The sequence below is a fragment of the Abramis brama genome (genome assembly GCF_963993115.1).
Source record: "Abramis brama genome assembly, chromosome: 10".
NCBI classification, from domain to species: domain Eukaryota; kingdom Metazoa; phylum Chordata; class Actinopteri; order Cypriniformes; family Leuciscidae; genus Abramis; species Abramis brama.
Window position 1 is genome coordinate 18989754 of NC_139972.1, and position 14209 is coordinate 19003962.

The 14209-nt window shown below is 43.2% G+C and overlaps 1 protein-coding gene across 1 annotated transcript in view; it reads right to left on the minus strand.

Moving 5' to 3' along the window:
* kmt2a (lysine (K)-specific methyltransferase 2A) overlaps positions 1 to 13533 on the minus strand; it is a 30055-nt gene extending 16522 nt beyond the window's left edge. The window contains exons 1-3 of the mRNA XM_084125540.1: positions 13230 to 13533; positions 4068 to 4137; positions 68 to 3423 (exon numbers count right to left, since the gene is read on the minus strand). Of these exons, the coding sequence (XP_083981666.1) occupies positions 68 to 3423; positions 4068 to 4137; positions 13230 to 13475 (3672 nt within the window). The 5' untranslated portion in view covers positions 13476 to 13533. The remainder of the gene's footprint in view (positions 1 to 67; positions 3424 to 4067; positions 4138 to 13229) is intronic.
* Positions 13534 to 14209: the final 676 nt, after the last annotated feature.

Consider the following 14209-nt stretch of genomic DNA (forward strand, 5'->3'; position numbering starts at 1 on the left):
TGTGCATTTAAGAAAAACAACCTAGGAACATTTTCCAAAGAAAAGGTGACAAGAAAAGAGGACATACCGGTAATTTGGGTTGATCTGCAGGTTGTAAATCTCTCTTCTCTAACTTATTGAGCTGAGCTTTAGCTTTTTTCAGCAGTCCTGCAACGCGCCTGTCTGTGACTGGCTGTTTCTCAGCACGAGCTAACACAGAGCCCAGAGATGTGGTTGCAGGGGGTTTTCCCATCTGCCCCGCTTGGGTAAGAGCACTCAATTTCTCCTTGTCCTTCTCCCTCTCTACTCCCTCCGCTTCAATCTTCTCTGAAGGTCTGCCTTTTTTGGCCAGACGACCCTTAGATGACAAGGCCCCAACAGGTTGAACTGCTGCAGAGTCGCTTGGGGAGGCCTCTGCACCAGAGTCAACTGTGACTGACTTCTTTCGACCCGGTGTCCTTTTTTGGGTGAGAGATTCTTCAATGTCCCTGGCCTCCACCGCAAATAGGCTGGATGTAGAATTGGGGGAAGTCTCTGATGGAAGGCTTTTCCCCCTTTTATCCCAGTCTTTCCCTACATCTCTTTTGTTTTCCTTTTCACGCTCTCTACTCTTCTCCGTCTCCCTGTCCTTCTCCTTTGTACCCGTGTCTCTAGTAGCAGAAACACTTCGGTCCCTTCCTGCTTTTCCAGTACCCCCAACTGATCCTTGAGGACTGGGGGTAAAAAGAGGGAAGAGCTGTGAAGATGAAGCAGAACTCCCACTCACACCGAGACCTCCTGCTGCTCGCCGCCCATCTGAAACTCCGTGGCTCGTAAGACCAATAGAGCCTGAAGGGAAGCCGCTGAAAGAAGCTTGAGTTAAGGCACTGGCTGCAAGTGCACTGACTGCGACTCCAGGCAATGGGCTCGAATTTCCAGTCACGCTTAAGGGAACAGAACTGCTAATCATGGATTGTTCAGAGGCCTTCCCTGTTTGAACTCCTGACTGACTGCTCCTGGTAGTCATTGAGTGTGAAGGTGACCTGGGTTGTCCACGTGAGAATCTAGACCCCTTTCTCTTTTTGTTTGACGTTGGTGAGACCTGAAGGGGAGACAGAGAGCCAGGGCTGCTCCCTGAGGAGGATGGGAGGGTGACAGACTCAAAGATGCGGGAATGAGCCGGACTCGGGGTGAAGAAAGGGGGACGTAGTAGTGGGCTGCGCTTTTGGTGTGGCGTTTCAATCCGTGATGAGGGATGCGGGTGGTGATTGTGGTGAGGATGATGATGCAGGGGGGAGAAAAGTCTGGTACCTGTCCCAGCTGTGCCACCAGGTGCTGGGAATCCTCCTGGTGCAACGCCGCCTCCACCAGGCCCTGGTGGCAAGAGTCCCACATCTTCAGCGGTCAGTGGAGGAGGACGAAAGTTGTCGAAAGTTGGCTTGCGGATAAGGCCCTCCTTTGCATACTTGGCAGAGGAGAAGTACTTATTTTCTGCACATGACAAAGACGTCCAGCGGAAAGTGGGCTCTCGTAGTATGGAGCGACGCTTGTCATGAGAGCTGGAAAGTATTGGAGGGGTGGGCAGAAAAGGGGCAATGGAATGTGACATCATCCACGGAGAATGGGAGTGATGCTCAGATGCACTGGATGAAGCTGCCTGGGGAGGTTGAGAAGGGCTGAGAAGAGGAGGAGGTGGTGGGGAAGAGGACAACGATGCAGTGGAAGAGGCTTGTTGAGATCCAGCTTGTGAAACCCCTGGGGCTGGGCTGATGATGACCTGTTTCCTTCCACCTATCAGGCTGCCCCTACCACGTGCCACTAAAGCACCCCTCCGATGACTCTGAGCTTTGCGACCCCGTCTGCTGTGCTCCATCAACACTACATGGTCTGGCTCCGGCTCTGACGGTGGTGAGGGTGGGTGCGAGGTGTGGTGCATGCTGGCCTCCGTCTCTCCCTGAGAGGCAGGGGAATGATCGCCCTCTTCCGAAAGGGCCTGGGTGACCTCAGAGGCCTGGGAATCACAGGAGGAGTCATCAAGACTAGGGCTGCTGGAGCGAGACGACTCACCAGAAGAGAGCTGCGAGGAATGCTGCGAAACAGCGCTGGAGCCACAGGATGCAGCACTGCTACTGAAGCGCCCATTGCTAGTGCTATTGTTGCAGCTGCTGTTAAGGAGACTAGCTGCAATGGCAGTGGCACTGCCAGTTTGGACAGGAGGTGGTGGAGGAAGGAGAGAGTCAACAGCAGGTCCAGCCCCAGGTGTGGCAGTGGTTCCACTTGTGACGGGAGCTGTGGAAACCAGAGCTGGGGAGGGTGATGCTATGGGTTGAGGTGCTGGGGCAGATGCTGCTGTGTCCAATCGAGCAATTTTCATGTGTGTTGGTGGAGTACTGAAACTGCCTTCATCCTCGATAAACCGTTTTGGAGTCTTGATGATGCGCAAGGACACTGTGCTCACAACTGGCATGATAAACTGCCTGATGTTTGTTAGCTGCGTTCGCCTCCTGTGCTTCCCAACCTCAGGATTGGCAGTTCCCTGGGTGCCAATAGCTTCTTTTGCCAATAGTTTCTTCTTCTGGGCCCCTTTCTTTGCCCGCTGCAGCAGCTGCTTTGCAATAGTGGCATCAGTGCGTTTGGAGGGAGGGACGACCCGCACAGGTTTGATATGGCGAGGGCTTTGACGTAACCCTAACGGCCTCCCGAGTTTAGTTGGAGTCATTGGGTTGACTGTTGTAGAGGAGTCATGGGGATCTGGGCTAGTGCGTTCATCAGCAGAATGAGAAGCCCTTAGCTTAAGATCATGTGGAGAGCAGGCACCCAAATCTTGTTCCCGACGAACCCTGAAGGCCTTATGTTTGGCAGTCCCAGATGCTGTGGTAGACATCTCTAGGACCGAGGAGGCGTTAGCAGCCTGAGCAGCAGCGGCAGCAGCCTCAGCTTTGAGGCGCTCAGCAGAAGGCGGCCTGCCCCGTCTCCGTCTTTGCACACCAGGAACTGGGACACTCTTCTTCACAATGGCCTTCAGCTTAGACTTCAGAGGGCTCAGTTTGACATCCCGCAGTCTTTTTGGTTTGGACATCTTGGACTCTCGGCTGATTTTGAGAAGCTTAGCCTCAGAACCCTGATGGTGCCCAGACCCAAGCGGAGTTTGCCTTTTCTCCTTGTCTTCGTCCTCCACACCATCCTTGCGATGTGCAGGACTGGAGCTGCACTCCAAAGCTGTGTCATTACCATCTTCAGGCAGTGCATGGCCACTCTGTTGCCAGCTCCTCTGGCTGGCAGAAGCAGGAGGGCGGCCTCTTTTTTTTTCTCCAGTGCCAGGAGGCCTCCCTGGTGGTCGTTTTACCTTCTCTGTAGGAGCTGTGGCGACAGGCAAAGGAGCTGTCTCAATACCAGTGGCAAACCTTTGTGCAGCTAGAGACCTAGGAGGACGTCCTCTGGGCTTCTTTTCCGGTGTAACTGGACCTGACAGAAAAAAAAAACAAGCACAACATTTATTTACACTTAAATGCATCTCAATTACAATTGAGCAAAATAGCAAGTTAGACCATAGGAGGTCCCAATTAAAAAAATTAATACAATTATTTTACAACACACTTGGAGAAAAAAAAATATTAGGAGTGTAACAATATACATTGTTATATTTAGATATTGCAATATAAAAATGTGACAATACATATTGTTGATGTAAACAATATGATTTGCGATATAACGTTAGTTTTATCCAAGGTTCAGTTTATTGTATTTACTATTTATATGGTATAATTCACCAAACAAATTTTAATTCTGACATCATATACTCACCCTGTTTCAAACCTGAAATAATTTCGTTCAACTTTTTTTTTTATTAAACCTGAGAGATTTGTATCCCTCCATTTAAAGTCAATTCCTCTAAAACTTAAGATCCAAAAAATGTCATAAAGCCATCGTAAAAATAATCAATCGAGTGGTCTAATCCAAATCCAAGTCTTCTGAAGAGACACGATGGCTTTATATGATGAAAAGATATACAACGCACATACTGTAAGTAAACACGGATGTTTCGTAACATGAGTGTATTGTTACACTCCTAAAGAATACACAATTAAGAGATGTAAGAGTTAGTTTACCTATTGACGTCCTTCCTGGGCTGTGTATTCTTCTGTTGTCACTGACTGTGGTAAAGCCTCCAAATTCCTCCTAAAGAAAAGAAAATTGGAAAAAAAAATATTCAATGAACTCAGTGGTTCAGGGTCGTCAGTTTTTCAGTCAGATTTAACCCGAAGAGATTTAGTTTTTTCTAAATTTGTGTCCACAAAACCAAAGTGGCTATTGTCTAAAGAGTCATTCAGTTTTCATGACTGAGAAAATGGCAAGAGACCACACATTATGTTAGCAATTAAAATAATATAGAAATGTAAAATTATACATATATAAAAATTATATAATATCCATTTTATTTTTTATACCCTCTAGTTTGGTGTGCATATTTCATTCATTTGTTTAACCGCCATTCGTTCAAAACAACATCTAGTGTAGCCTTAACATGACCTTATAATAAAAATGCAATAATGCATTAAATGAACCTGTCATCACCACCAATAGATCAAGCTCCAAAACCTTAATGAATTAAGAGACAATTCATCTGAATCCAGAAATCAGATGCAAACTGTTTTTGTGAGATTTGGTTGTACGTACCCTAAATGAAACAATTTTCAGCCTGGCGTCTACTTGCCGGGTTGCCCAAAACAACAGACTATTAATCGATCAAAAGTAGGCAAAGTGTAGTGTTCTTCTTCCAACAGCTTAAAGTAACAAACACATCTGTGATGGCACCTCCTACTGAGCCTGAGATATGACTAGTTCAGCCAATTCCACTTAGGTATCCTTAGGAGATGCTGTCGCTGGACTGCATGACATCACTCAATGTTAGGACATCTGTTGCAATGTCCATATCTCCTGACAACTGCTCCACCTCTGTCAATCAAACAGGCTAAGCTTTGCAGACGTCCTATGATAGGATTTAATAAAGCTCCAGGCTTTTATGATAGCCCTGTGCTTATCTCACACCTGACATGAGGGATACAGGGAGGAATGCTGATTACATGGTCCATTTGGGCTCTTGCCTTTCTGGTCTAATTCTGTCACAACATTTTAGGTAAGCCATAATTTTTGAGTCAACTTAAACGCTCCATATCCCTTTAAGTCAGCCACATTTCCCACATTTATCAGATTTTTCAACAGGCTTACAGTGCAGATGATTACTGTAATTACTGTCTGCTCTGCAGCTGGGCACGCTGTGTTTTACGTTGTGATAAAAATGTCTCAGTCATTGAAGTGTCCTTGGTGTGAATTAAGTTGTACTCACAAGGACACACACTGAGAGAAAACTCATATGTACTCTAATTGTCTGTGTGTAGAGGAGAGTTCCACAGATCAGACCATTTAAAAGGATTTGATGGGCTTAACTGAAACCGGGAGCACATCAAAAGGAATTCCCAGTAACTATGACTTCTAAAATAGAGACGAAAAATTATGTTTCAAAATAAAGTAATCAAGGCATTAACCAGGCAGCTCTGTATTTGAGAAAGGAAGGAATTTAATCAGATGAGTTTTTACATTCAAATACAGCTAGATGGAGAGGAATTAAATGGTATAAAGCAGAGTTTACAAGACACATTTTAAACCTGCTAGTTTCAACGCTCATATAAAAATGGCCAAAAGACGCCTATCTGCACATGTATGGTTGTAGCACTGGTGGTCTGAAGGGGATGAATTTAAACAACAGAAAGAGAAAAAAACTACAGAAAATTAAATTCATATGGAAATTAATACATTTATTTAATAAATATGATTTCAACCAACCATCAGAGTAGAGTGTGCAAGTGATTGTAATACGGCGATGCTGGCAACAAGCGCAACCTCGGTGGGATCAACTCAGCACTGGACAATGCATCAATGCCACCGATCTCTATGAAGTGAAGCATCAGCTTAAGCATTACCCCAGTGATGCATTGGTCGTTGGTTGAGTCTTGTAAAGTGCGCTCATAGTTCAAATAATTTCAACACCTTGTTTCATTAATAAAATGAACAATGAATGAAAGGTTTAATGACTCAGTCTCTTGGTCAGTTCTCTTTTATGCAAGGTGTGGTTTGTGTTATTCTCCTGCGTGTTCATTCAGAGTGTTTGGATTATGCTAATAAAGCCTGTTTTGTTTTTGAATCTCATTCGTCTTGTACTTGCTGACCACATCATAACACTTATTTATACAACAACAAAAAAAAAAATTGTGATATCACATATCGCGATATTGTGCAAATTCCTTTCCCGCAACAGCCCTGTGTTCAACCATTTGCTTATAGTTTGCTATGTTACAGTACTGCTACTACCATTACAGAGAGTAAACGGGTCTTCATTACATTGAACAAGCACTGACATCATTTCACTATGTACTAGGCCCTACCTCTCAAAAGATGATTAATGTCTGCAAGTTTCTTAAACAGCCTATTGTGTTGATTTTCAAGCCTTAGGGGGCATTTCATTTCATATTCTTTATTTATAGCAGCATGTGGGGCTGCAGCTAAATTCCCTTCGGTCCAGTTTGTAGAACAGATGCCGCCGGAGACTGCACACATACAAGTCTAATCTCACTAACAAATCCCCATTCAGCTTTAATTTCAACATATGGTGACAAATTTCTTATGGGAAGCAGACCAAAATTAAACGAGAGTGTGTTATTAGATGATCAGTGTTAACAGATCATCTTAATAGAGCTTCTTTTTTTTTATATCCAATCATTGATGGGTAAAAAGACCAGCGAAAATCTAAATGAAAATGAAAACCTGATTCAGATAAGGCTGAAATAATACACAACTCTCCAGAGATAATGTTCACAGTGAACATTTATTGATAGTGAATTCATTAGTCAATTTGTTTTCCTCCAGCTCTTTTGGACGCAGGCTTTCAGAGCTACAATGACTTCATTGCAGCTTTACTGTTGAGCCAAAGGTGATAGAATACTAGAGAGCTGCGAGCAATGGAGCTCAAAGTCAGTGTGACACCATGAGTAGCTCTCAATGACAGCACGACTCTGCCTCGGGCACTCAAAAGCATGCTCGCGCACACACACACACACACATCCTCCTCCACCTTGTGCGCAAGGCAGTGAAGGCACACTGCAAGATGTAAACAACATCTCTAGACAAGAGGAAAGGGAGGAGGGACGGAGAGATGCAGGGTGGGAGAAACAGGGTACAGAGCATCATTCTGACCATAAAGGCATGTAGCGAAGATGCAGCAAGATGAAAAGGCTCGGTGGCCGACAAGCACAAGAAAAGCTAATCTGAACAACCCACCCACACACTACAAGTTCTCTGACTATCCGCTCTGATGGAGCTGCTCAATCAACACCCACGGCCGAGACGGAGGGGGGAACGGTGATACTGGGCTCGAGAAAGTGACACTCGGCTCAGCCAAGGCGCCCGAGCACCTGCTGCCAGTGCAGGATGGGGGAGGAGAGGGTGACACAAAAACACTTGTTTGTTATTCTCTACTTTCTTCATTAGTGTTCCCTCTTCTTTATTCTTCAAACAGTAAAAATAAAAAAAAAAGAATTTGGACGCTTAAACCATGTTTAAAAAAATATGAATGTATTTACATCGCATAAATTCACACAATGATGCATTTATTTTAAAGAAAAACAAGCAAAACATAATAATAATAATAATAATAATAATAATAATAACAACAATAATAATAGTAGTAAAGTGCTACATTTCAATCAAATAAACTGACTTTAAAGAATATAGAGTAAAGAACAAATTCGAAAGAAATATTACCAAGCAAAAAATACAAATAATAGTAATAGAAAAGTGCTATATTTAAAAAAAACAAAAACAAATAGGCTTTAAAGAATAAAGATATTTATTTTGAACAACATGTTTGTTTTTCTTTTAAAGAAAGGGCACTTTAAGTAAAATAATAAATACAACAGGCTAAATATTATTATTATTATTATTATTATTATTATTATTATTATTATTATTATTATTATAATAATAATAATAATAATAATAATAATAATAATAATAATAATAATAATAATAATAATAATAATATGGCCAGCAGCCATATCACCCTGTAGTCCAAGACTGGTTGCCTACTGAAGCTAAGCAGGGTAGAGCCTGGTCAGTGCTTGGATGGGAGACCTCCTGGGAAAACCAGGTTGCTGCTGGAAGAGGTGTTAGTGAGGCCAGCAGGGGGCGCTCACCCTGTGGTCTGTGTGGGTCCTAACACCCCAGTGTAGTGATGGGGACACTATACTGTCAAAAGAGCACCGTCCTTCGGATGAGACGTTAAACTGAGGTCCTGACTCTCTGTGGTCATTAAAAATCCCAGGATGTCTTTCGAAAAAGAGTAGGGGTGTAACCCCGGCATCCTGGCCAAATTTGCCCCTTGGCCTCTGTCCATCATGGCTTCCTAATCATCCCCATATAATGATTGGCTTCATCACTGTCTCCTCTCCACCAGTAAGCTGGTGTGTGGTGGGCGTTCTGGCGCAATATGGCTGCCGTCGCATCATCCAGGTGGATGCTGCACATTGGTGGTGGTTGAGGAGATTCCCCCTTCCATGTAAAGCGCTTTGAGTACCTAGAAAAAGCGCTATATAAATGTAACGAATTATAATAATAGTAATAATAATAATAATAATAATAATAATAATAATATAGAACTGCTATATTTATCTAAAGAAAATAATACTTAAAAATAATAAATGTTTTATTTTTATTTTAAATATAAGTGACTAAATCACTTTGAAACCAGCTGGTTAAAAATAATTGTAAAAATGTCTCAAAAGTTCCTACAACCATTCGTTTGCTGATGCTGCTTGGTTTTATATTTTAAAAACGTTTTAGGTTTAGCCACTGGGTTTTAAGAATGTCTAGTTGTGAAAAGGGTGATCATCAAAACACCAAGCAAACACGTGAATATGCACAGCAAAGGGACAGGATCAAATCAACATCCTCCCTTCTAAAAAGAGCAGATAAAAGCACTTGTTTGTGCCACTTCGAAGTTCCCGTAAATAAAAGGTAAGCAAACAAGACTATTTGTTTGCATAAACTCATTACATCCTGTTCCGAGCAGATGGTCACAAACACAGGAAAGTTGCTCAACATGGCATCTACAGTTCGCTTAAGAAACTGGGCATAAACTGGCAAGCACACTGCAACCTGGCAACTCTCCCTCCCCAGAGCGGGACATAATTGCACTACTGTGTGTGTGGCCAATGATACCAAACACACACACACACCTATAATCACAGTAAGCCAACATATCCACATCAAGACACGTAACTGATTATCATCTCTAAGCCTGGGGATATGTTATAGTAAGGCCTTTCATAAATTCACTGAATCACCATTTTCTAAACAATGTGAAGTTTTGACAACTGCTGAGGCATCAGATTCCCTCAAAAATGCCTGTATAAAAGATAAATGCAATGCACAAAACAGTAAACTGGGGTCAGACTGATGGCATTCCCAGCTTACGGCCAAAATGAACAAATCCAGGACAACTCAAGAAACATGTCTGGACTCTGGACATATGACCAAAAAAAAGAAAGAAAAAAAGTGCACTTTGTGGTCACATATGAGAAATAGTTTAGGTTGTTTCAAAAACCCCTTCAAAAACAAAACTGGCAGGGGAACCCCAGTAGTTCGCAGTGATGATTATTCAAACCTCTCGAAACACTTTCAAAACACAAAAGGCATCAGGAGAAATTTCCCTTCATGAGATGCAGATATAATGCTCTGATGTTGCTCATGCACACACATTCAAAGCACCGAGAACTGAGTTTCTGAAACATGTTTCAACACCTCACACCCACGCTAATGAGGAGCCGTGGCTTTAAGATAAAAACAAATGTGCCTCCTGCAAGGTGTAATGAGGGACATAAATTTGGAGAGAACTGCTCCATGCGTTCAATGGCTGCTCCTGCTCCCCCCCCAGAGCAAAAAGCGAGGACGAAACCCCCTCTGCCCGCCTACAAAAGCAGAATAAAGCCATGGATGGGACGGCCTGTGTCTAATTCCCTCCCAGCGCTGTCCCAGGGGGAGGAGGGCTTGCTCTTCACCCTTTGATATCCACGTCTGTGCTCTTTCAGCTGCCTGCACTCCATAAAGGCTGGAATAAAAGCAGACACAAAGCTTCCTGCTATGATCCACACGCTGTCTAGGGGACAGGGCCCTCTCCAGATAAATAGGCCAAACACCTGCTGGACTTCTTCCCTCCGTATAGGCCACGCCATTCATTAGAAAGCAGCGGAGCAAAGCATTCATTTGCTGTATCCATTCAAATGCACTTTTGTACGAGGCCTTGATATTGATCCTCATTCTGCTTCTGTAAGCGGGGCTTTACTCTGGACATTAAAAGGCAGGCCAAATGGCGTCCCTCACAAAGAAACCGATGAATGGAGACTTAAACAGGACACCTCCTGAAAGTAACAGTTGTCTAGCAAACAGCCACAGACTTGTATTTGCACTTTAGATTTAGACGAATATATGGTTTGGAAGATCAAAGCGAAAGCAAGCTGCGATTTCTGGAGCTGCAAGAAAATCACGCAGACGTATTTACCTCTGTGTAAACATTTTAAGCCGTCCAAATGGGTTAATGATGTAGTCTAAAAGGCAGCCATCAGAAGTGAAATCCTATTGGGGGCCCTGTGGGCCCGTGCTGTTGGATTTGGGTCTGATGGGAAGGAGGGGCGGCGTGCTTCTGTTTACTGAGCACGCTACTGGCCTAAGGCTGCTCTGTGAGCTCAGCGGGCTGCGATGAACCAGAACAATCCTACCCAGGCACAACATCCCCTCTGAATGAAACTACAATGCTGTGTCCGCAACTCGCATGAGCTGCAAGCTCCGCTGGGATTTTAGCCGTCTGTCTAGCTTGTACACTACTTGTACGTTTCACAAATGGATTCGTGTTTTAATTGAGCACTCTTCAAAAAGGCTCCAAGTGTGTATTGAAGCATACTGAACTGCAACAAATGCACACAAAAAGAACAGGAAAGAAAATGTATGGTTTGGTTGCTATTTTTACAATCATTCCTTAAAGTCAACATACAATGACATTCACAAACTTGTTTACATCCATACTGAGGCATATTTATGAATGAATCAGGATATTCAGTGGAAAAAAAAAACAGAACAATGTTACTTAAATAGGCAATGTCGGCTACTGGTTAACATTATTCAATAGCCTAAGCGACATCATGAGACAAAAAAGTTGTTTTAGAGGTGGAGCAAGCAATTACAATAATTAGAGCCTTAATTAAAGCATTAGTAAAGCCTATAAAAACAATTGTTTTCAATAACACACATTTTAACAATAAAACCCAAAGAACTAGATGAAAAAATAGGTCTGTTTTGATTTAATGGTGACTAAGGCGCATTTACATATGTATACAGTAATAAACAAATAACGGTTGACATTGGATCTGAGTGATTTACCATGGCAAACAAACCACAACATATGTACAAAAAAAAACTGACTAAAGAAATGAAGTACAAGACCTAAATATTTTATCAAAATTGTATACTAAATTAATTAAATATGACGAGTAGACTGCATTTATACGTAACACACGCCAGAAGACATCATGTCTAATAACCACAAATCCACGCTCTTAAATCTGCGCCACGTTTTCAAACACAAAATTTCCCGTAGGGGAAACATAAAATCAAGCACGCTGTGTTTCTGGTTCGCGCTTGCTCTCGTTTCGATCTCCCCGCGTTTCCGATGCGCAGCGCTCTACTACTGAGAAAGGAAGATGGTAGTTTGTCACAGTACACACCCCCACACATAACAACCTCCGACAAACACTGTATTTTATTGCAGCCGCCGTTTGCACCGCTCAAAACACTGCATTTACCGTGTATTTGATTAAACATATGGTCCTTGTAGCCTCGGCGAGGTTTTGCACAGGAATCGCTTGATTCCGGTCAGAAATGACATTTTTTCCGAATGCGTACTGCTACTACGCAATATCTGAGAGGGAAAAAAAACATGTCCACCTCCCATTTTCCTGTGCATCAGTGGATGCTAACAGGCTAACGCGTTAGCCAGCCTCCTCTCGAGGGTGAAGGAGATCAAACAGAGAGGTTTAAAATTACACCCTGCAAACTTTTGCAACTAAATAAACGATTTGTGAATATATGGCCCACCCTTCGCAACAAAAACACACGAGGCTGCAATATTTTGATAGCAACACTGTTTACTGCTACTAGCATCATCCATTTCTGAACCCAAGCTAGAGGGCAATATATAGCTGGGCAAAATAATATCAGAAGTGCAAACATGCACGGCCACAGTAGTTTTAGCAATAGAACATTACATGTTCTGAGCTCAATCTACCCTTTCGTCTAGGCCAACACTTTAAAATGAAGTTTAACTACAGCTGGGATAAATGCACTCTGCGTGCTATCGCTAAATGCTCAAGACAACAACAACCAACTGGCACAAGGTGTTCAGTCCTGCTAAAACCTGCTCGTGTATGCTTATTGAAACACCCTAACCAGTTTATTTCTTTAAAAGAGGAAATTCCGTTATACACCACCAGTCTTTTGATCCAAGCTAACTTGGAAGTCCAATATAGAGTCATCAAATGTATAATTTAATCTCTTTTTGGGGTGAAAAACAGTTTAAAATGACCAGAGTAACGTAACTGAAAGGTGCTAACTTCATCCTTTATATGTCTTTAAGCTCTTTTGGACTTGATTTAATGGCAGAAGCTGGACGTTAATCTGGGTATTTTCTGTCCTTTATATCTTAAAAAGTGCTTTCATAGTGTTTAAATTCAAAAAGCGGTGTCACGTGAAACGCACGAGACTCCCGAGTTAAACTGAAGTTCAGCCCAAAGCAGCCTACAGTTATCTGGCTTCGCATCTCCATCCTGTCAAAAATGGCAGTAAACTCTTCAGGGTTCCGAAATATGATGCCCGATCGCCTCAACATAGACACACAGACTACAGAGGCACAGCAACATCAGTCATTAGTTTTGAATAGGTCCGTGTTTTGATGTGGGCTAGCTAGCAGTTTAGTCTGTCAGTGGTCCCATAGTGAGAAAAACAGCACATGGATGGAGGCATGTGTCTGCTGCGCAGCAAAATAACTAGCTCACTCACTCACTCACTCTCCTCTCTGAGCAACTTAGAGCTGCTACAGCCGCGGAGTTATTTATAATTCCTGCATTGATCGTGAATGAGGCTAACGCTTTAGCCTGGGTCCCGCTTACCTCCCCGCTGCTGGAGCCGCTCGACTCCCCCAAAACATCCCGAAATTTCTGCAGGTTGCTGCTGATGGCAGCGGACACTTGCAACGCAGCGTCGAAACCGGGCCCGAGCCCGTTCGCGTTCGGATTAGTCCCCGCGCTGTTTAGGAGGGAAGCATTGACTCGTATTCGGCCCGCTTTCTTGCCGGTGCCCGAGCTGCTGCTCCCTCCGGGCCGAGCAGGGAACCGCCACCGACAGCTGTGCGCCATTTTACACTCTGCCTGCCTGCCCTAGGATCAGGAGCTCAGTGTGGGCGTGGCCCCGAACGAGCGATCTCAGCACACGGCCGCTCTAGTCTAGCGGTCAGAATGGATTATCCATGTTTCGGGGTGGTGGTACCGAGGACCCCGACAAGATCCCAGCGCAGACTACGCTCAGTGATGTTTTTACGCAGGTTCGCCGGCGATACTCAAGGGAGGAAAAAAACTCTACATCAGGCACAGCAACACTGCTTAGTAAAATTTTGTACACTTTTTTATATAGGCCTTTATGTTTGAGATATAGTCTTTAAGAACTAACTTAATTATATTACAGAAAATAGTTACGTTTTAAGCATTTGCTGCTTTTAATGTAATATATTATTAGCTTGGAGAAATTAGACTTTATTGCTTATGTATTTTGTCACCCCTACCGTCACCAAACGGAATTGCAAAAATAGTGACTGTTTTCGCACAGGTTTCTCTGAACGCCCCCATCTGCTATTGGTCGGGGAAACAAATAGCCCCGCCCTGAACCCACGGCATTGGTTGAGGTAATGTAACCGTGTCAATGTAGGCTGCTCAAACAGCAATGTTTTGATAGCACCCATGAGACAGAGGTTACACTTTTTGAATAAAATTGTCTTGTAATTATTGTGAATTTTATAGAACCACAAACACAAAATTATAATAAATCTCTGAAAGCCTTTGACTTTTACAAAAAGTTTTAAAAAGATTCAAAATAA